Source organism: Dendropsophus ebraccatus, chromosome 5 (assembly GCF_027789765.1).
Source record: "Dendropsophus ebraccatus isolate aDenEbr1 chromosome 5, aDenEbr1.pat, whole genome shotgun sequence".
NCBI lineage: Eukaryota > Metazoa > Chordata > Amphibia > Anura > Hylidae > Dendropsophus > Dendropsophus ebraccatus.
The window spans coordinates 61637102-61660025 of NC_091458.1; the positions used below are offsets into that span (position 1 = coordinate 61637102).

Below are 22924 nucleotides of genomic sequence, written 5' to 3' on the forward strand. Positions count from 1 at the left end.
CTTGAAATTAAAGGGAACCTGTCAACCCCCGTGCCGGGGTGACAGGCTCCCAACCCCCCGTTAGAACCCCCTATACTCACCTCATCGCGCCGGGTCCCGCTTCTGAAGATGGTCGGGTCACAGAGATCTCAGCCGCTGCAGCCCGGCATGCGCTGAGAGACGAGTCCAACGCTCATAGAGAATGACGGGAGAGTCCAGCGCTCCGTCATTCTCTATGAGCGTTGGACTCATCTCTCAGTGTGCGCGCCGGGCTGCAGCGGCTCAGATCTCCGTGACCCGACCATCTTCAGAAGCAGGACTCGGCGCGATGAGGTGAGTATAGGGGGTTCTAACGGGGGGTTGGGAGCCTGTCACCCCGTCACCGGGGGTGACAGGTTCCCTTTAAAAGCTTGCAACAGTCTATACATACTGAGCTAGACTTATGACTGCAGCCATAGTGACCCCCCCACAAGATGTGTATATAAATAGATATATCTCTCACATAGTGACTAATGCAAGTGACCCCCTACAATACAGACACCTGAGGGGCCCTGATAATAATAATTGTGCATATATCTATCTCCCAGTGTCTGCAGCCAGTTTGCCCTACACTTATAGATGACCCCCTCCTTTTATAGATGCCCCCTCCCCCCCCCCATTATAGATGCCCCCTCTTCTCCCCCCCTTATAGATACCCCCTCCCCTTATAGATGGCCCCCTCTCCCCCCCCTTGAAGATGGCCCCTCTTCTCCCCCCATTATAGATGCCCCCCCCTTCCTCTATGCTAAGCAGTATTTAAAAAAAACAAACACACAAACTCACCTGACAACCCGCTCCCTCGGCGATCCTCTTCTTCTTCAGGCGCTGTCTCCGGCTTATGCGCGGCTGCCGGGGGTGTCCCGTCCTATCCCCGGCAGCGCGGCGCATCAGTGAGCTCCCTGTACGCCGGGGCTGTGACTTCTGACACAGGAAGCGTCTCTGACGTGCGCTTCCTGTGCCGGAAGTCAGGGCCCCATGCAGCTCACTGATGCGCCGCGCTGCCGGGGATAGGATGGGACACCCCCGGCAGCCGCGCATCAGCCGGGGGCCCGGACTTAAAGAGACAGCGCGCCGCCGCCGGGGCCAGTCGCAAATGGCGCCCAGATTAATAAATCTGGGCGCCATTTGCAAAATGTCAGTCGCATTGGCGACCATTTTGGTCGCCATCTGGAGCCCTGTTATGGCTGAAAAAGAGGGGGAAAAATGAAAATAAAATTTTCCTAAGGGGTCCTTAAGGGGTAAATCATTGCATGAGTCCAGTTCAATTGGCTGTGCAAACTATAGCAAAAACAGAACTACTGGAATTGTCGTTGTAGCCTTCTATTGTGGTTAAAAGCAACCTACTGTGATTAAGACGACTCAGAGACATGCAAAGTCCTTTAATACTAGACAAAGGGCAGGGTCACAATGACACTTATGAAACAGTGGTGACTCTAGAGATTAATAGATGACTTAAACAATGGGCAATTATTGCTGTATCAATAGACAAAAAAGAAATTCATCATTTTAAGATCCGTTAAAATCTGACATCATGATCATTCAACTGGGACAGACCAAGTAAGCAGGTATAATGGACTCATAAAGGTTTATTTTCTCTCTAAAGTATGGTTCTATGAACTCCAGAACAATGCCCATTGTACCAGATATAAGCTCCACCAACAAAATAGTAAATAAAATAATACATTTTTCAGTAGAAAAAAGCATGCAAGCTAAACTTCCTGGCTCAGCATTAGAGGGGGAAGTAGTGGGGGGAACATTATTCATGCAGCCTTTCCAATGTTTACTTGTCATTTTAATCGCTGTCTTATTAGTAGTGGTAGTGTAAGGAACTAAAGTGTTTCCCCCATTGGCCTGCCCCTCTCCCGCTGTACAGGCACACTGACACGGGACCCTAGAGCGATAAGCTCGCTCACATCAGTGGTTTCTCTATATAGTATATGCAGTGGCGTAACTACCAGGTTCGCAGCGGTGGCCGCTGCGACCCGGCCCGTCACAAAGGGGGGGCCCGCGGGGCCCCCCCCCTCATCAATCACTCTTGTGAGCGCAAGCATTGTTTTTCTTACGGTCACAAGAGGCCAACTTAGTCTGCGTCGTATCCCCGGCAGCGCGTGCATCATAGAGTTCCCTGTGCGCCTGTTACCTCCGGCACAGGGAGCACACATTATCTCTAATGTGCGCTCCCTGTGCCGGAGGTAACAGGCGCACAGGAGGTCCCAGCCTCGGTGCACAGGGAGGGAGGGGACCATCTATATAAGGAGGGGGGAGAGGGGGCCATCTATAGGAGGGTTGGAGAGGGGGCCATCTATAAGGGGGGATACACAGAGGGGGCATCTATAAGAAGGCTACGTAGTAGGGGGCATATACTATAAGGAGGACTATCTATAAGGAGGCTACATATAGGGCATACACTATAAGTGGGTCACATAGAGTAAGCCTACCCACTAAATAAGGGCATAAAGGGGCCAATACAAATGTGCAGTGTGTAGAAAGATGAGGATTATGCCAGATTGAGGAGCCTAATATGTCTATCTGGCAGATTCTGTGGATTCGTGGCTCGGAGAAGTTCTTATGATGGCCCAGGACGGATGGAGAAGAAGATTAAGAGGGAAGGACTCCAATCAGAGAAGACGCCCTCTGTGAGTCACCTGATGTAACTGCACTGTGATGTATATGGTGTACAGAACCTGTGTGGAGCTGCGTCCACCTCTATATGACTGGATGCAGTGATACGTGTACAGTGGATGTTATTCAGTAGCAGCAGTGATATTAGTCAGTATGTGGTGGTGTTAGTAGCAGCGTTGGTGTTAGTATGTGGCGGTGTTAGTATGTGGCGGTATTAGTCAGTAGCAGCGGAGGTGTTAGTATGTGGTTGTATTAGTCAGTAGCAGTGGTGGTGTTAGTCAGTATGTGGTGGAATTATTTGTTACTTGCTATCTGGTACTGTGTTTTATTGGTCTTAGTATACAGGATTTGGCCAGTTACAGTATGGCGGTAATATGTATGGTGATAATATTTATATATATATATATATATATATACACATACACACACACACACACACACACACCAATAGCATCACTTGGTCGTGAAAGGAGGGGGGCCCCAAGTTGACCTCTCACACCAGGGCCCAGGAGTCATTAGCTACGTCCCTGAGTAGATGGCTTCCTCTGATCATTCCCCATATAGTAGACAGCCCCTGTGTAGGTCCCCCTATAGTAGATGACCTTTGGTGTAGTCCCCTTTTGGTAGATGGGCCCCTGTGTATCCCTCCCCCTTTTGTAGTGACCCCCTGTGCAGCTCCCCTAAAAATGGATAAATAGAAAAGAAAAACAAAAGAAGTAGTAATGTGCAGCTGCAGGACTGGTAAGCGCACTAAGAACACTCATTCACCTCCCACGGGAAAGAGCAGCACTAAGAGGCCCGAAGCGATGGGGAAGCGTGTGGGAGGTAAGTGGTTTAAGTGTGCTTAGGCTGGGTTCACACTGCGTTTTTGCAATCCGTTTTTTTCATCCATTTTAAAAAAAAAACGGATGAAAAACGGATTGCAAAAACGGATGCATTTGTGTGCATCCGTTTTGATCAGTTTTTCCATTGACTTTCATTATACAAAAAACGGATCAAAACGGATCCGTTTTTTCTTATGTACACAAAAACGTTGCTGACACTTTTTTGTCCGTTAAAAAAACGGATCCGTTAAACGTATGCTAAAAACGCAGTGTGAACCCAGCCTTACCAGCCCTGCAGCTGTACATTACTTGGTGGCCCACTGGCGGATCGTCCGTTGGGCCCCGAGTGATGTGCAGCTGTAGTTAATCATATGTTGGAGTTTTGGACAGTTGAGGGCCCCCCAGGAGCCTCAAGCCACCAACAGCCACCAAAATTGCCTACATTATAATCCACCACTGGTTACCCATCTATTTGAGAGGGATAACACTGCATTTCCTTGCTGTTACTAAAAGTATAGTAATGCTAGAGGAGTGTAGGAAAACACTAAAGAGGCTGTGACTCCTTGGTATTGCAGTGTAGCTTCATTTAAAGGGGTGCTCAGGTGGGGGAAAAAACATATTTGTAAATTACTTCTATGTAAAATCTCAAGCCTTCCAGTACTTATCAGCTGCTGTATTCTTTCTAGTCTCACACAGTGCTCTCTGCTGCCAGGAACTGTCCAGAGCAGTATCAAATTTCTCATTGAAAACCTCTCTGTCAGTTCCTGACAGAGGTGGTAGCAGAGAGCACTGTGTCAGACTGAAAACAAAACCTCAACTTCCTGCAAGGCATACAGCAGCTGATAAGTACTGGAAAGCTTGAGTTTTTAAATAGAAGTACAATCTTTCATAAACAAGCTGATTTAAAAAGAAGTACTTCGCGTGGTCACCCACCATTAACCCTTTAAGTGCGACAGGAGCAGCTCCTGTATCTTACCAATCGGGACCCCCGCAGCATGTCTGCAGGGGTCCCGATCGCATTGCCTGACTGCCAGGGGTCCCTTACCTTCTTCTGTGCAGTCAAATCTTTAGTCTTCTGATAACAATAGTAAAACATTAGAAAAGCTATGTAAACTGCATATCTGTATTCAGACTGACTTATAGAATGAAGATAAAATGTCAGTTTTATCGTAAAGTGCATTACGTAGAAAATGAACCCCCCATAATATGCGGAATTACCCTTTTTATTCCAATTTCACCCCATAAATGATATTTTGTGGGTTCCATCATTAATTTTATGGTAGAATAAAAAGGGGCCAATACAAAATACAGTTGTTACTGAAAAAAACAAGACCTCACATGGCCCTGTAGATGGAAAAATAAAAAAGTTAGCTCTGAGAAGGTGAGGAGGAAAAAATGAAAACGCAAAACTGAAAATTGGCACGGCCCTTAAGGCCATTTTAGGCTCTGTCCTCAAGGGGTTAAAGGGCTTATCCAAGCTTAGAAAAACATTGCCAATTTTTTTCAAAAACTTTGCTGTCCTCAGTTTAGGTGTAGTTTTGTAGCTCAGTACCATTGAAGTGAATGAAGCCGAATTGGAATACATCACACAACCTGGGGGCAGGAGTTGTGCTGTTTAGCTGTGCTTTATGTAATCCTAGATAACCCCTTTAAGTCAATAGGGCAGAACTGTAATATCTTACACAACCCATAAACAGATATGGCGCTGTTACTGGAGGAAACTTTAGTCCATCCCATATTACAATATTGGCATACCAAAGCATTATCTGTTGCTTATGCCAATAACATGCCTCAAACATGACGTGCATGGCCTCCTGGCTCAATGCTAATCATTGCACTTCTGGCATCGCGGAGTATTGACAAAAAAGTTTTAAGAAATAAGTAGTAATCCAGGATCACAGGCTGATAAGTCATAAGTACACATCTTGGACACGCTGTAGTGTAGACAAAGGAACCTTGTGTTACACAACCCAGTTACGTAGTAAATTTATACAGTTAGGAGGACCCTTCATACCATGGACATTGTGCAATGAAACAATAGCGGGAGAAACAGGAGTCATAGAAGCTGGGAAGATTCTACAGACTTCCTTTCCGCTGACATTAACTGTGTTTTCATTTGTTAAGGCGGGGTGTACATGCTTTTCTGCTCTGAGCGTTATATTGGATTACTGATATCATTTCAGAGGCTGGAATAAACCTTTCGCATCTTGCTGTTCTGAAAAGAAAATTCTCTCTTTACTTATATGTTACTTTTAGGGATGGTCCGAACCGAGTTCGTACGGAGTTTGTACGAACCCGAACCATCCGCAATGATTCCCGCTGTCTGCCCGCTCCGTGCAGTGGGCGGATCAAGCGGAAGGAACGCCTGGAAAACTGGGATACAGCCATAGCCATAGGCTGTATCCCAGTTTTCCAGGCGGTCCTCCCGCTGTATCCGCCCAATGGCGGATTATAATGTAGGCGGTTTGGGCGGCCGCCCGCGGCCCGAGGCTCCGGGGGGGCCCATGCCTTGCCGCCCACATTATAATGCCGCCCGGGAGGCCCCCTCGCCACTGCACTCTTGTGACCGCAAGCATTGTTTCGCTTGCGGTCACAAGAGTCTCCGGCTGCCTTCGTCTGATGCGCGGCTGCCGGGGGTGTCCGGTCCTCTCCCCGGCAGCGCGCGCATCACACAGCTCCTAGTGCCGCCTGGGGCCCTGACTTCCGGTACTGGGAGCGCACGTACCGGAAGTCAGGGCCCAGGCGGCACTAGGAGCTGTGTGATGCACGCGCTGCCGGGGAGAGGACCGGACACCCCCGGCAGCCGCGCATCAGCCGGAGAGAGGATCGACGGGGGAACGCAGGGTAGGTGAGTTGTATTTTGTTATTTTTGTGTTATTTACTCACTGGGGGGCATCTATAAGGGGGGAAAGGAGGACCATCTATAAGGGGGGGGAAAGAGGAGGACCATCTATAAGGGAGGGGGGGAAAGGAGGACCAGCTATAAGGGGGGAAAGAGGGGGACCAGCTATAAAGAGGGAAAGAGGGGGACCATCTATAAGGGGGAAAGAGGGGGACCATCTATAAGGGGGGAAAGAGGGGGACCATCTATAAGGGGGGAAAGAGGGGGACCATCTATAAAGGGGGACTATCTCCTATAGGATTAGCACCCTCCTCTCCTGACATCCTCTGTGCTGCTCGGACCTCTCCTATAAGATCAGCACCCTCTTCTCCTGACATCCTCTGTGCTGCTTGGACCTCTCCTATAAGATCAGCACCCTCCTCTCCTGACATCCTCTGTGCTGCTGTGACCTTGGGGGGGGCAACATCAGGAGACCAGGTGAGGTGGCGATATGTTTATTGGGGGCAGTGGAGATGGGGTGGGCAATGCTTACTGGGGGTAGCAGCAAGGGACCAAACATTATGTTTATTGGGGCCAGCAGGGAGGGGAGGCAGGCAGGCAGTGTTTATTGGGGACAGTGGGGGGGGGGGGGGGGGGGGGGGACGCAGTAGCAGATTATAATGTGGGCGAATTGACTGGGGGGGGGGGCCCAGGTTGGGTGGACAGCCCAGGGCCCAGGGTAAATTAATCCGCCACTGTATCCGCCCGCTGCACATAGCAGGCAGACAGCGGGAATCCGATGCCGGGAAACCTTATTAGATTTTACCTTCGAAGGGTGCGTTCACACCTACGGGATCCGCAGCAGATTTGATGGTGCAGATTTGATGCTGTGTTCAGTTATTTAAATGAAATCAGCTGCGGATCCTGCAAGTGTGAACGTACCCTAAAAAGGTATTGTTTTTTGTGCTATTTTTTACATTGTTTAGGAGTGGGCTTTGGGAGGTCAAAAGAGAAAAGACAAAAGGCCATAATGCCTTTTCTCAGTGGTTGCTGTGGGAGGCTACAGGCAGTGGCGGTCTTTGGCACCAAGCACCCCAAGCGATCGCTTGGGGCCCCCAACATCCAGGGGGGCCCCCACGCCCTGCTCTTGTGCTCAAGACTGCTGGACAGGGCCGCTGCCCCGCTCGCTGCTGCCATCTGAACTGTAACTATGAGCACTCATAATGAGCGCTCATAGTTACATGCAGCAGCACTGACAGGGCGGGAGACATTGGCCCCCTTCCTATCAGTCACTCTTGTGGCCCCAGGAAGGGTTTTCCCTTCGGTCACAAGTGGCAGCTTTGTCCTTGTGGTGCTGCACTCTTGTGATCGCAGGGAAATCCCTTCCTGCGGCCACAAGAGTGAAGAGAAGAGGAGACGCCCGGACCCAGGTGAGTATAAGTGTTTGTTTTATTGTGTTATATACTATATGGGAGGGGGAGCACACAGGGGTCTGTTTAACTGGGGGAGCGCACATCGGGGGTCTATATAAATGGGGGGAGCACACAGGGGGGCTATATAACAGGGGGAGCACACAGGGGGGCTATAGACTACTGGGGCTTCACAGAGGGGTCTATATACTACTGGGGGCAGCACACAGGGGGTCTATATACTACTTGGGGCAGCAGAATGGGGTCTATATACAACTTGGAGAGCACACAGGAGGTCTATATCCAAGTGGGGGAGCACACAGGGGGGGGCTATGTACTACCGGGGGAGCACACAGGGGTCTAAATACTACTGGTGGGGCATACAGGGGGTCTATATATTACTGGGGGAACCACACAGGGGGTTTATATACTACTGGAGGAGCACACAGGGGTCTATATCCAAGTGGGGGAGCACACAGGAGGTCTATATCCAAGTGGGGGAGCACACAGGGGGGCTAAATACCCCTGAGGGAGCACACAGGGGGCCTATATACTAGTGGGGGAGCGCACAGGGGGTATATACAACTGGGGGCAGCACACAGGGGGTCTATATACAACTGTTGCAGCACACAGGAGGTCTATATACTTCTGGGGGAGAACACGGGGGGCTATATATAACTGGGGGAACACACAGGGGTCTATATACTACTGGGGGAAGCAAACAAGGGGTATCTACTACTGGGGGCAGGACACAAGGGGTATATACTATTGGGGGCAGCACACAAGGAGTATATATTACTGGCGGTAGCGCACAAGGGGTATATACTACTGGGGGCAACACACAGCAGTCTATTGTTTTGGAATGCATGTCGAGGGGGGGGCCCCAGACATAACTTTGCTTGGGGCCCCAGAAATGCCAAGACCGCCCCTGGCTACAGGTAATGGGGGGGGCACAGGATCGGTGTCATCTCTGTGCCATGAGTAACAGCATGCTTTAAGTGTTATATAGGTACATTTACACATGGCAGATATGTGGAAAATTTCCACAACAATGCCGCAAGAATATGCGTGGAAATCCACACCAAACTGTGCAGATTTTGTCCCTCCCTCTTCACATAAAACAAGTGATCTCATAAAACAGAAAAATAATATATCCCTTTCTCCTTAACATTTTTAACAAGCATTTACATAGTGTGAACATAGCCGTGGCCTATGTTCCCACACAGTATTTTGGTCAGTATTTTTTAACAAAAACCAGAAGTGGATTGAAAAATTAGAAACCAATACAAAAGTAAAGGCAGGCACAGCAAGATATTTAGTACAGGTGCAAAGTCAATATGTCCAATCATATATAAAACAAAAACAAAGCGACCATATGATAAATTACAATGCACACTCATATAAGGAAAATAGCAAAAAATGTCACTTTATTACACATACCACTGACACTTAAAAAACACTTAAAAAGTGGCCACACATGGTCCACATGTTAACTGGTAGGTCCCCATGGTAGTTGGACCACTACCATACACCAAAGCAAAAGTAAGTAGAGGCAGCTCGTATAAACAAAACAATGTATAAGTAGATATGAAGCTGAAATCTAAAATTTTTTTATATATATATATATATATATATATATATATATATACACACATACACACACAGTGGTACCTTGGTTTAAGAGTAACTTGGATTGAGAGCGTTTTGCAAGAAGAGCTCACAGTTTTTCAAAATTGTGATTTGGTTTAAGAGCATCACTTTGGTGTAAGAGCTCCCTGTACTGGGTGGGAGCGAGAGTAGGGGAGGGGCATGGCCTGCACAGGGTGGTCTACAGCCCTGTACTCTGACCCAGGAGGTCTCCCTCACCTTCCAAATCATAGCAGATCCACTTCAGACTGGGGCTTACATCAGGGGACAGGACTGTGGAGGTAATCTCCCCATAGCTGAAACCCCTCTCTCCCCGGGCAGAGAGAGCTGCATGTATGTGCCCAAATGTGTCCTGCTCATTCCTTCATGCTCCCTGCAGTCTCTGTCAGTCTTGATTGGTCCATGCTGAACACACGCCCCTTCCCCATAGCTGTCATGTAACAACACAGACCTCTGACAGCAGCTGCTTCTCTATCCTAGCCTGTTGTACTACGCTACTGCATTATGGGGATCTGCAGTTCATCCTGTATCTACAAACTGGTGCTGTGTTATCAGGGTTATACAGTTACTATATATTATACACCACATGCTGATTGCTATACTGCACAGTAACTTATAATGTAACATTCAGCTGTTTCTAAATGTTTTTTTTTTATCTGTTTTACATGTTATTCATAATAATAATTGTTTTTGGGGTGTGGAACCAATTGTCTGCATTTCAGTGATTTCTTATGGGAAAATTTGCTTTGGTTTAAGAGTGGATTTGGATTACAAGCACAGTCCCGGAACGAATTATGCTCGTAATCCAAGGCACCACTGTATATATTTATATATACACACACACACATGCATACATTCTCACACACACACATGCATACATTCTCACACACACACACACACACACACACACACACACACACAGTGGTACCTTGGTTTAAGAGTAACTTGGTTTAAGAACTTATATTTTTTCAAAATTGTGACTTGGTGTAAGAGCATTGCTTTGGTTTAGAAGCTCCCTGTACTGGGTGGGAGCGAGCGTGGGGGAGGGGCATGGTCTGTATAGCGGGGTCTACAGCCCTGTACTCTGACCCAGGAAGACTCCCTCACCTTCCAAATCATAGCAGATCCACTTCAGGCTGGGGCTTACATCAGAGGACAGGACTGTGGAGGTAATCTCTCCATAGCTGTAACCCCTCTCTCCCCGGACAGAGAGTGCTGCATGTATGTGCCCACATCTGCCCTGCTCATTCCTTCATGCTCCCTGCAGTCTCTGTCAGTCCTTGTGTTTCCCATCCTCTCCCTTCCTGTACAGTAACTTATAATATCACATATTCTGCTGTTTCTGAATGTTTGTTCCATCAGTTTTACATGTTATTCAGTATAATAAATAATTATTTTTGGGGTGTGGAACCAATTGTCTGCATTTCTATGATTTCTTATGGGAAAATTTTCTTTGGTTTAAGAGTGGATTTGGATTCCAAGCACGGTCCCGGAACGAATTATGCTCGTAATCCAAGGCACCACTATAATATACATATATATATACATACATACAGAGAGAGAGAGAGAGTGAGCTTTACAGCTCTGGGATCATAGCATAGTCCTTGTAACGGCACAGAGACAGGAGCAGTCCTTCTTGCAAATGTGGGGGTTTCCTGTATTTTGGCTTTATTGCAGCATAAGATGCATAGAGCAGTAACACATGCACAGCATAAACAAAAACCTGCTTGTCTGAGCACTTACTATACAGGTAAGTTCCCCTCACTATACCTTGTAGAAACCAAACAGAACCATGTGTGGCAGATACTGGCTTGCTCCAGGCTTTCTTCTCCCAGGGCCAAACAGTTAGTAGCCACACCTAGTCAGATGATATACCCAACAAGTCCCGACATGGGGAGCAGGCACCCACCCAACACTTTGCCTGCTCCCAATAAGAGCCGGCCCGGAACTGACTGAAACAGTCAATCTAACACTACACCATGGGTTTCCAAACTACAGCCCTCCAGCTGTTGCGAAACCACAACTCCCATCATGCTTGGACAACTAAAGCTTTGGATTTGGCTGTCCAGGCATGATGGGAAATGTAGTTTTACAACAGCTTGAGGGCTGCAGTTTGGAGACCCATGCACTACACGTATCAGCTGCCTAACACCGCTGACACCATCTAAAGGCTCTAATTTCACCAAGGCTCCATACCTTGGTGACATGCGCCTGCGTCTCTCCAGGTATATGTCAAGAACCTGGCCGGGATATATATATACCATTACAGACTTTTCCAACTGCTGCCTTGCAATATATTAACAGGGCAATAACCGCAAATTATAACCAGAAAAAAGACCCAAGATAAATCAAAGAGTATGAATATAAAATAACATCTATAAAACAGTCTCATGTAAAGCACACAGTATAGGTAACAATTTGTCTCCCAGCTTGGTACAAACACAAATGCATCAAATTAATTTGATTAAATTTGCCCTTAATGCTGTGTTTACACGAAACGATTATCCTGCGAATTTGCACGATAACGATCGAATTTGAACGATAATCGTACGTGTAAACGATGCGAACGATTAAACGACGAACGAGAAATCGTTCATTTTGATCTTACATGTTCCAAAATCGTCGTTCGTAAAAAAAATCACAGATCGTTCCATGTAAACAGTCGTTCGCCGATTTAACCAATGTGTGAGATAGGCTTAAGCGATCACAAAACGATCGCAGAGCGAATTTCCGTACGATATATCGAAACGCTGACCGTTGTGAAAAAAAATTGTTACTTCGACATCGTTAATCGTACGATCGGGCCAATTATCGTTTCGTGTAAACGCAGCATAACTTGATAATTTGAGCAGCACGGTTAATGGCGGCCTCCAGCTTGAACATAGAGTCTGACTGGGCTTGGAGCGGCAAGGTGCTCCTCCTGCAGGTCAGGGCGCCCTCTGCTGGATCCAGCACTGCTATGTCCAGATGCACCAGTTCTCCACAGCCAGCACGCAGGCAAGAGATCCTCCAGGAGGAGCCCTGGCACAGCATACTGCCCCTCTCTTCCATGCCTTCCAAGTAACTGCTACTACTACTCTCATTATTACTACTAATACTCCCACTACAACTACTGCTTCTCCCACTATTGCTACTACTATTACCAATACTACTACAACTACTCCTAATACTACTCCCACTACTGCAACTCCCCTTGTCTACTACACCCTTAATCTACTTTACCTCTACTATTACTACACCCCTAATACACTATGCCTCACCATAAGCATAAATAGTAAAAAATTGGCCATATCTGCCCAGACCTAGGTGCAGCCCTCCCAGGCTTAGATACCAGGGCTTTTACTACTGTGAAGATGGAATGTAATGTAAGATGTAAAAACGAGACAATGTGCTTTCCTATTAGCCAACACGTTACCTGTAATTCTTGCAACATATTATACATTACTGAATGTACTATCTGGAAAAAAGAACTATGTAGGCTGCATGAGCAGTCAATGAAAAGATAGGTTTAGGGAACATTCAGGTATTCATGGTACTGTACTGTACATTCTGGTATTCATATACTGTATTGACGGGTAATTGCACTGTCCTTACATTACATTCATTTTCACACCTGCAGAGTTGTCCCATCTGATGTTAGCCTGTACCCATACTGATCATTATTAAGGACAGAGTGAGTACACCTTTTTGTTTACCTAGGTGTTGTTTATTCGCCTATTGGTCATACTGATCGGAGTGTCTTACTTTATGTAGTGTCTCTACACCGGCGCTATCGGGTGGGACAGTGATCCGATGTGAGATTCTGGAGAATGGTACAGTGAGTACAGGACAGCAGCGCTTATTATATCTCACTACACTGACATCATTGGCTGGTGTAAAAGTGCCATATATGTTCTGATGCTATTGTTGTGGTGTTTTACACTATACATATGTTGCATAATGGAGTGAAAAATTGCCATTTATCATATGTTTTTGTGTAGCAATACTTACTATACACAGACTTTTCTTGACCTGTTGACCAGTTTGGCCCCTGATGATGCATACCGACATTGGTGCTAAAACACGTTGGACTATGGCCTAGGTGGTCTGTTTGTTCTCCTTAACCGACCTGAACTGGATTAGTACGGTTCACCGATATTTAGGAGTATTGTTTGTAACAACTGGTATACTATTGTCTTGATTATTGGTATACTTGTAGTAGCTTGGAGGCGCTAGTGAGTCCCGACTACCCTTCAATTTGTATTGGACTTGTGACAGCATACCTGACTTGCACGGAGTACCCCCATACTAGTAGGGATAGTCTGGCAGCGTATCCTCCTATTGACTACGCATATTCTTGCAGATATTTTGTAGATACATTATTTGTGTGGTTTTGGTATTTTAATCTTTGATATAATAAAATTCATTTTTAAGCGTATCCTTTTCTGTATTAGACGCAAGGATTAGTTGGCCTGGGTTTGTGCACCCTAAATTACACCATTAATTACATACATGGGGTACAATAGACTCACAGGTGACGTCTTCTTTGATCTGAGGTGTCACTGACCCTGGCCTCTATGAGGACTTCTTCCAGCTACAATTCATCTCTTTAGAACCTGCCAGTTTGGTGTTATGTGCAGTAAAGCGAGTAGGCATGTGGGTTGCCTCCGTATGTAGGATCCCCCATATAGTAAAGCCCCTGCTATATACCCCCTACAGTAATAATGGCTCCTGTTGTGTACAGTCCCCCATCCACAGTAATAATGCCCCCTGTTTTGTACAGCCCACCCCACAGTAATATTGCCCACTGCTGTATAAAGCACCCCACTGCGGGACGGGAAGAAATGGTTAGCAGACCTACACGTTGCCAGAGTCTGGTATAATAGGCATGCTTTAATTCCAAATTTATATATATAAATTATTTATCACTATTTTATCCTAAAATGCTGAAAAGTGGTCAAATAGAGGATGTGTAATTTAAGCGGAGATACAGAATCTTACAGATTATCCTATACAGCAAATAATATCTTATAATGCCCAGGGCTGTGGAGTTGGTAAGCCGCAGCTCCGACTCCAACTCTGACTCCGACTCCTGAATTTTATCAGGACCGACTCAGACTCCTTCATAAATGGCCAGTCATATACCAGGGGAGTTATTTATCACACTGGCTCAGTAGCTTCTCCCTAATGTCCTACATGATCCTGGGGCAACTTCTGAGGAAATAAGGAAAGATATAAAGCAGCTTCTCCTGTGTGTGCAGTGGATGCAGCCAGTCTCCAGCCTCCATGTCCTGAACAACTCAAAACTAGACTAGATGGCGCAGGTGATCTTTTCCTGCTGACAGTCTACTATGTTTGACTAAATATTCACCATACTTAAAGAAACACTGCTAACAATGCCAGATCCCTGTGATATAGAGGTCAGCCTTAGGGATATAGAGAGGAGTTACACATAGTGATATAGAGGTCACACAGTGATATAGAAGGTCACTGTGGGGGCACGCAATAGCGCACACACACACACAGCTATAGCATACATACACAGCCTGCTAAAGCCATAACACACACACAGCATGCTGCAGCTATAGCACACACACATACACAGCCTGCTAAAGCCATAACACACACACAGCATGCTGCAGCTATAGCACACACACAGCCTGCTGAAGCCATAGCGCGTGCACACACACACACACACACACACACACACACACACACAGCCTGCTGAAGCCATAGCGCGCACACACACACAGCCTGCTGCAGCCATAGCACACACACACACACACAGCCTGCTGCAGCAATAGCGCACACCACACACAGGGCCGTCTTAACAGCATTATGGGCCCCTGGGCAGAGGTGCGAATTAACCCCCCCCCCCCTAGCGGCCGCTGCCCCTCTTATCTGGTAAGGTACAGTGGTACCTTGGTTTAAGAGCTCACAGTTTTTCAAAACTGTGACTTGGTTTAAGAGCATTGTTTTGGTTTAAGAGCTCCCTGTATTGGGTGGGAGGGCGGGTGGAGGAGGGACATGGTCTGAATAGCTGGGTCTACAGCTCTGTACTCTGACCCAGGAAGTCTCCCTCACCTGCCAAATCATAGCAGATCCACTTCAGGCTGGGGCCTACATCAGGGGACAGGACTGTGGGGGTAATCTCTCCATAGCTGTAACCCCTCTCTCCCCGGACAGAGAGTGCTGCATGTATGTGTCCCCATCTGTCCTGCTCATTCCTTCATGCTCCCTGCAGTCTCTATCAGCCCTTGTGTTTCCCATCCGCTCCATTACTGTACAGTAACTTATAATATCACAATATGTTTGTTTCATCTGTTTTACATGTTATTCAGAATAATAAATCCTTATTTTTTGGGTGTGGAACCAATTGTCTGCATTTCTATAATTTCTTATGGGAAAATTTGCTTTGGTGTGATTTGGATTACAAGCACGGTCCTGGAACGAATTATGCTCGTAATCCAAGGCACCACTGTATATTGCCTATAATAGTGATTGTCATATATGTTGCACACATAGGCCCCGTTCCCACTGAGCAAAGCTAGCGGAATTCCGCGACGGAATTGACGCCGCGGAATGCCGTTAGCCTCCCGCTCATAATGGGAGTCTATGGGAGGCACGCGCTGCTGCTCTGTACGCGCTGAAGAATGAACATGTTCTTTCTTCAGCACGGACAGGGCAGGAGCGCGCGCCTCCCATAGAGTCCCATTATGAGCGGGAGGCTAACGGCATTCCGCGGCGGACAATTCCGTCGCGGAATTCCGCTACCTTTGCTCAGTGGGAACGGAGCCATACAGTATATCACTATTACAGGCAATATACCTTACCACCTATTTATCTACCATATAGATACAGGTATAAGGGTGGAGCAGTAGGTAGGTGGTTATATAGCCTATAATAGTGATATATGTGTACAAATATATATATGGGGGGTACAGGTATATGTGGGGTATACAGGTGGTGGGTAAAAGCCTAATTAATATATATTGGTGCCCCTCTCTATATATGACACATGTTGCTGTCCCTCTGCATATACGCCATGTTGTCTCCCTGTATACTGTATAATACAGGGAGTCTGTGTATACTGTATTATACAGTATACAGGGAAACAACACGGCTTATATATAGAGAAGGGCAAAACAAAATGTCTCATATATACAGAAGGGCAACCTTATGACTATTATATATGAGAACCATGTTGTTTCCCTGTATGTATACTGTATAATACAATATACAGGGAAACAACATGGCTTATATATAGAGAAGGGCAAAACAACATGTCTCATATATACAGAGGGGCAACAACATGTCTCATATATACAGAGGGGCAACAACATGACTATTATATATGAACCATGTTGTTTTGCCCCTCTCTATATATGAACCATGTTGTTTCCCTGTATATTGTATTATACAGTATACATACAGGGAGACAACAATGGAGTGATAGGTGAAGGATAAGTATATAATACACTGCTGTATACACTGAATGGAGATATATATATATACACACTCAGGAGGAGGATAAGTATATAATACACTGCTGTATACACTGAATGGAGATATATATACACACTCAGGAGGAGGATAAGTATATAATACACTGCTGTATACACTGAATGGAGATATATATACACACTCAGGAGGAGGATAAGTATATAATACACTGCTGTATACACTGAATGGAGATATATATACACACTCAGGAGGAGGATAAGTATATAATACACTGCTGTACACACTGAATGGAGATATATATACACACTCAGGTGAAGGATAAGTATATAATACACTGCTGTATACACTGAATGGAGATATATATACACACTCAGGAGGAGGATAAGTATATAATACACTGCTGTATACACTGAATGGAGATATATATACACACTCAGGAGGAGTATAAGTATATAATACACTGCTGTATACACTGAATGGAGATATATATACACACTCAGGAGGAGGATAAGTATATAATACATTGCTGTATACACTGAATGGAGATATATATACACACTCAGGAGGAGGATAAGTATATAATACACTGCTGTATACACTGAATGGAGATATATATACACACTCAGGAGGAGGATAAGTATATAATACACTGCTGTATACACTGAATAGAGATATATACACACTCAGGAGAAGTATATAATACACTGCTGTATACACTGAATGGAGATATATATACACACTCAGGAGGAGGATAAGTATATAATACACTGCTGTATACACTGAATGGAGATATATACACACTCAGAGGAGTTACACCCCCGATCCCTCCCCCTCCCTGTTTACCAGTTCACCCACGGCCCTGTCTGCATCCCTGCAGAGAGCACTCCCATGATTAACACCTTCCCTGCCAGCTAGCCTCCCCCCTCGTATCAGCACATACTCACTCAGGCTTTGTGCTTCAGGCCTCCAGCTTCTCCTTCCTCTCAGGGCTCTGCTGGTGACGTCACTCTCCTGCTCCGCACGGGAATGCAGGGGGTGAGAGAGACCTCTAGTGACGGGAAGCAGAATGCAGCTTCCGGCCACAAGAGCAAGCTGTGCACAGCCCCTATCTACCAGCGCTGATCAGGAGCACTCCCAGTTAAAGGGCCAGGGAACATGTCACAGGGCAGGGGCCCCCTAGGACGCATGGGCCCCCGGGCAGCCGCCTACCATGCCCAATGGTTAAGACGGCCCTGACCACACACACACACAGCCTGCTGCAGCCATAGTGTGCACACACACACAGCTTGCTGCAGCCATAGCACACACACACAGCCTGCTGTAGTCATAGCACACACACACACAGCCTACTGCAGACATAGCACGCATGCACGTGCGCGCACACACACACAGCCATTGAACACTGAAGAAAAACACAATCTTCTCCCAGAGAGAAAACACCACACCGAGGACAGAGGTTACTGCTACCCTACTTATGTCTTCTCCTCCTCCTCTATATTACATAGGATATCTTCATATTACACTGCTGCTCATACAGTCATCCAGCATCCAGGGAGAGAACAGCACAGATCCCCCCCCAACACAATGGACTCTTCCAGATCAGAAACAAACTGCCAAATAGTGACCAACAACATTTCCCCGACCACCCTTATATAATAGGGCCAGTGTCCTATTAGAATGTTGCTCATAGTATATATCCATGAACAAAACTTGTAAAATTCATATCAGAATTCAACTCTACATTTTTTAAAGATTTTTTTAAAAGCTGGAGTCGGTAAATTTTTTCCCAACTCCAGCCAAAGCTAGTTCCGACTCCAGCCAAAACTAGTTCCAACTCCGACTCAACAGCCCTGATAATGCCTCCCCCAACATCTATGATAAATGTGTACAAAAAGAACTGCAGGGCCCTTGCAGCCAAAATGTATAAACATATATGTGCACTAATACTATAGAAGTAGATAAATAAAGATCACAAGAGATGGCTTTCAGCCCACTCAAGAACCTTTTTCTGATTATTATCAGCCAACTATAGCACACTATTTCCTATACACAGTATCTCTTGGGCTCCAGGTGCAGTTGGGCACCCGGTGCTCTCATCCAGTTCTGATCCTTGGTCAGTGAGCCTTCACATATTTACACAGGTCAAATAGAATGAGGCATTTAAAGTCCTTACACACATTTCGAGTCCTAACACACTGTCAGATGGGTGCAGTACTTTTTAGACACAAGGAACGGACATGCATAATAAAAATAAAGCCTATATGTAAAAGCATTTTATTGTAATAAATACTTCTATATAGAACACAGGATTATCATAAATTATTCACAACCTTAGGAAAGCAAAAAAAAAAACATTTTAAATGGAAAAAAAAAAAAAAAATCATCTTGCAAAATTGCACATTTTGTCAGCATAGTGCAAAGCTTTTATCTCCCGATTCTTCTCATAATACCCAATGAGCAGCTGTATCTCTTATAAGCATACTATATCCAAGACAACAGTTCATTTCTTAGAGGACTTTGTTACAGTTCCAATGCTCCACATGAGCCAATGTTCACTATATTATCGAAAGTCTTTTTAACCCATAGAAAATATTGAAATAATTCCTGAGCTATTCAGTAGTAAGACTTACCTAACGGCAACTTTTTTATCAGTGAAAAATGTAAGACGTTTAATAGGTAACTTTTTCTCTGATAAGGTTTCTCCAACACATGGAAATATTCTTCACAACAGTGAAACAACTAGCAGAAAGGCAGACAGCTATGCCCATAGCAACCCACTGCAATGATGGGACATCTACTAATGTTTTTGCACCTTTCCGCAGCCCATGTGACAAGGGAACATGGTATAGAGAAAAGGGGAGCATGGTTTAAAATAACTAACGCTGGCATAGAATATGTGTCCAAAGTTAGATAACCAATAGCTGATATATAAAAAAAAGTCTAAAGATGCAATGAATTTATCATATGACATGAACTGGTGTAAAAAAAAAAAAAAAAGTACACTGTTATAATAAACACTTAAAAGAGTACCAGTCATTAAAAAAAAAAAATGGTATGCCAAAGAGACATCAAAAGTTTTTTTTTTCTGATCATGGTCAGTCCCTCATTGATGAGGAGCAGGAAAATGACCGTACTGCCGCACAATCCTGCCCCTGCTGTGTCTGCAACCTAGACGGCGTCCCATAGACTTACATTATAAAAGTCAATCTAGGACGGAGCTGGGAGTGAATGTGCTGCACATAGTCTTCTCCTGTAGCTTGTTCTCCTGAACACTCAGATCCTGACCGATCAAAACTTTTTATAGGCCTCTCGGACAAAAAGATTTTTTTAAGGATAGTACCCATTTAAGTATTACATGGGTTTTGGAAAATAAAAACATGGGGACAGATTGACCATCCGCTTTAGGCTGGTTTTACACAGATATATTACATGCACATTTTTGCATCCTTATCAGGAAGGCCTGATCAGTGGTCTGATGACCTGAACGAACATGTACATGTAATACACTCCTGCCCATACTGAAATAAAAGCCATGATATAACTGGTTTCTGTAACAAATTGGTTTCTCTTTGCATTATCTTCTGTACATCTTATTGTTGGGAAAATTTTACCTTTGGAGACAATGGGAACGGCTGCTGCTATAAAACATTGTATGTGACTAAAACTGAAAGGGCTCTCCGGACTGTGTAGATAAAGCTTAATCACTGTATAATAAAAAGGTCAGCAGTTTACCAATACATGGGTGTCATACCATTTGTATAGCTCTTTGCTTGAAACATGTTCACATTCACAGGCTGAGTGATCCATTTACACTGCCATTGAAGGCACCATTTAGAGCCTCCATATGTGCATACAAGGTGGTGACATAAGGCACAAAGGTAATGTGAACAGAGCTTGATTCTCAAAAGATGTGGAAACTGAGCTTGCTTCTGGCTGATCAGTCTAGTTGTATCACAGTAGTATTGTGGGCGTAACAGTTTTCAGAATCTGGATGTTTCCATCCATTCACAGCAAAGATATTGAAAACGCATTAGGAAAATGCATAGGTTTCTGTCATACAATATTTAAGCTTTAGTTGCATAACCCCATTAAGGGGCATGTCTCCATCAGAGAACGAAGGGCAGGTAGTCACAGTATCTTTCAGTTGTCATCTTTATCCTCAGCAAAGCTAAAGGAAGGAAACTGAAAATATAGAAATACACATTTTTTTTTTTATTTTCCTGGTTGGACTTTGCACACATCCAGCAAGTCATCTAACACTGCTTTAAACTACAGCAGAGAAAGCAGGGATCCTTCTAGGCTGGTAAGCCACCATATTCTCGAAGCGGCGCTCATTTGTTACAAAGCTCAAGTTCACAGGTCAGGATCTGAAGTCCCATTTGTAGATCAGTCCTTGTTAGAAATCCACATCATCTGAGTCTGTGGAAGAGGTGCTGCTGCTCTTAGAATCATCGCTATTCTGGTTCCACACAAAACGGTAATTGTCCTCTAGCTGCTGCTGGCGCCTCTGTTCTTTGTGAGCGTCTTCTGAACCTTGTATCTAAACCAGGAAAACAAAAATGATGGAAACACTAAAACTGTGCAAAGTTCCCCGGATGAATCAGATCACTACAGTCACTTACAGTACTAACATGCCCTGAAATATGATTGCATAGATGGAGAAATAATATTGTATAATACTGGTGGCAAAGAGAGGGCAAATGAAGGGCAGAGAAAAAAAACAAACCAACTTATAGCCTATATTTTTATGTCAAATCACTGAAGGAAGGTGGATGTCGAGAGGCCCAAGCTGCAGGTCCTATAGAGATATAGGATTCTTAGTTAGGACAGGGTGCAGAACTCAAATGTACTAACCCCTTCCTGACCAAAGGTCATTGATGCTCTTACGTCCAGGTAACACTAAAGCAGTGCTCTTCACCTTCAAAGGGTATGTTCACACTGAGTAAAACAGGCGGAATACTGCCTCAGGGTGTCAATAGGATGCCTTGTGCGCCTACGCTCAAAGAACTGACAGGTCAATTCTTTAAGGAGAGGCGTGAGGTATCCCATTGGCCCACAGAGGCAGGCAGGATTCTGAGCGGAGTCCACAGAAATTCCGCCAATTCCACCCCAGAGCTGTAACTTTTTTTTCCCACATACAGCGCTATTTGGGGTGTCATTTTTTGCACCCTAATCTATAGTTTTTATTGGTGTGAATGGGAACTTTTGATTACTTATTAGAAAAAAATATGTGGGAAAAAAAATGCAATCCTGCCATTTCTATGTGCACTTTTCACCATGTGGGAAAAATATCATCATTTTAATCATTTGGACAATTCCGCACGCTACAATGCCAAATTTGTTTACTTTATACACATTTTAGAGGGGGGGGGGTTGATTTATTTTTATATTGGGAAGAGGCTATTGTTAAAAAGAAATTTAAAGACTTTTTTTTTTATAAGCAATTGGGTATTTAAAAATTCAGTGATTACTAGCCGTGCATGACATATGTGCTATGGACCGGAATAAGCGAATGGAGCTCCGAATCAGTTTAAATCTTCATGCTACAGTACTGACACAGTCGCGCACAGATTTAGGGTGCATTCACATGTACAGGATCTGCAGCAGATTTGATGGCGCAGATTTAAATCTGCAGCAGATCCGCAGCAGATTTGATGGCCTGGATTTGATTTGCTTTGAATCTGCAGCTTCAAATCTGCACCATCAAATCTGCTTCAGATCCTGTACGTGTGAACGCACCCTTAAACTGATTCAGGGCTCCCAGAAACAAAATGAATAATGATACTGGAAGCTCTGCCTTCCGTTCCACAGCACACTGTCCATATATATATATATATGGCCTATGCGCGGAACGTGTGAATGCCAGCTTTGACGGCGTATACTGGTAAATGCTATGCTATTGCATCACATTGATAAGTGAGATGGGTGCTCTACTACTAAAGTCTGTCAGGGAAGCTGACCAGGGACCCATGGCCAGGGCTCTGATCAGTCAGTGACCGCTCCTGTCACTTATAATCTATAGCCATCGCTGCGTTTAAGGGTGCAGCATTTAACCAATCATTTAACAAACAAAAACAAACAAAAAAAAACCCTGTTACAGATAGAAAAAGGAATTAGTAAACGTCCCTGAGCACTGTTTT

The 22924-nt window shown here is 45.0% G+C and overlaps 1 protein-coding gene across 2 annotated transcripts in view; it reads right to left on the reverse strand.

Annotated features, from left to right (window-relative positions):
• Positions 1-19044: 19044 nt before the first annotated feature.
• The window catches only part of OS9 (OS9 endoplasmic reticulum lectin), a 37143-nt gene continuing 33263 nt past the window's right edge, over positions 19045-22924 (reverse strand). For both annotated transcript variants that reach the window (XM_069970335.1, XM_069970334.1), the window contains one exon: positions 19045-21324. In XM_069970335.1, the coding sequence (XP_069826436.1) occupies positions 21181-21324 (144 nt within the window). In that variant the 3' untranslated portion in view covers positions 19045-21180. The remainder of the gene's footprint in view (positions 21325-22924) is intronic.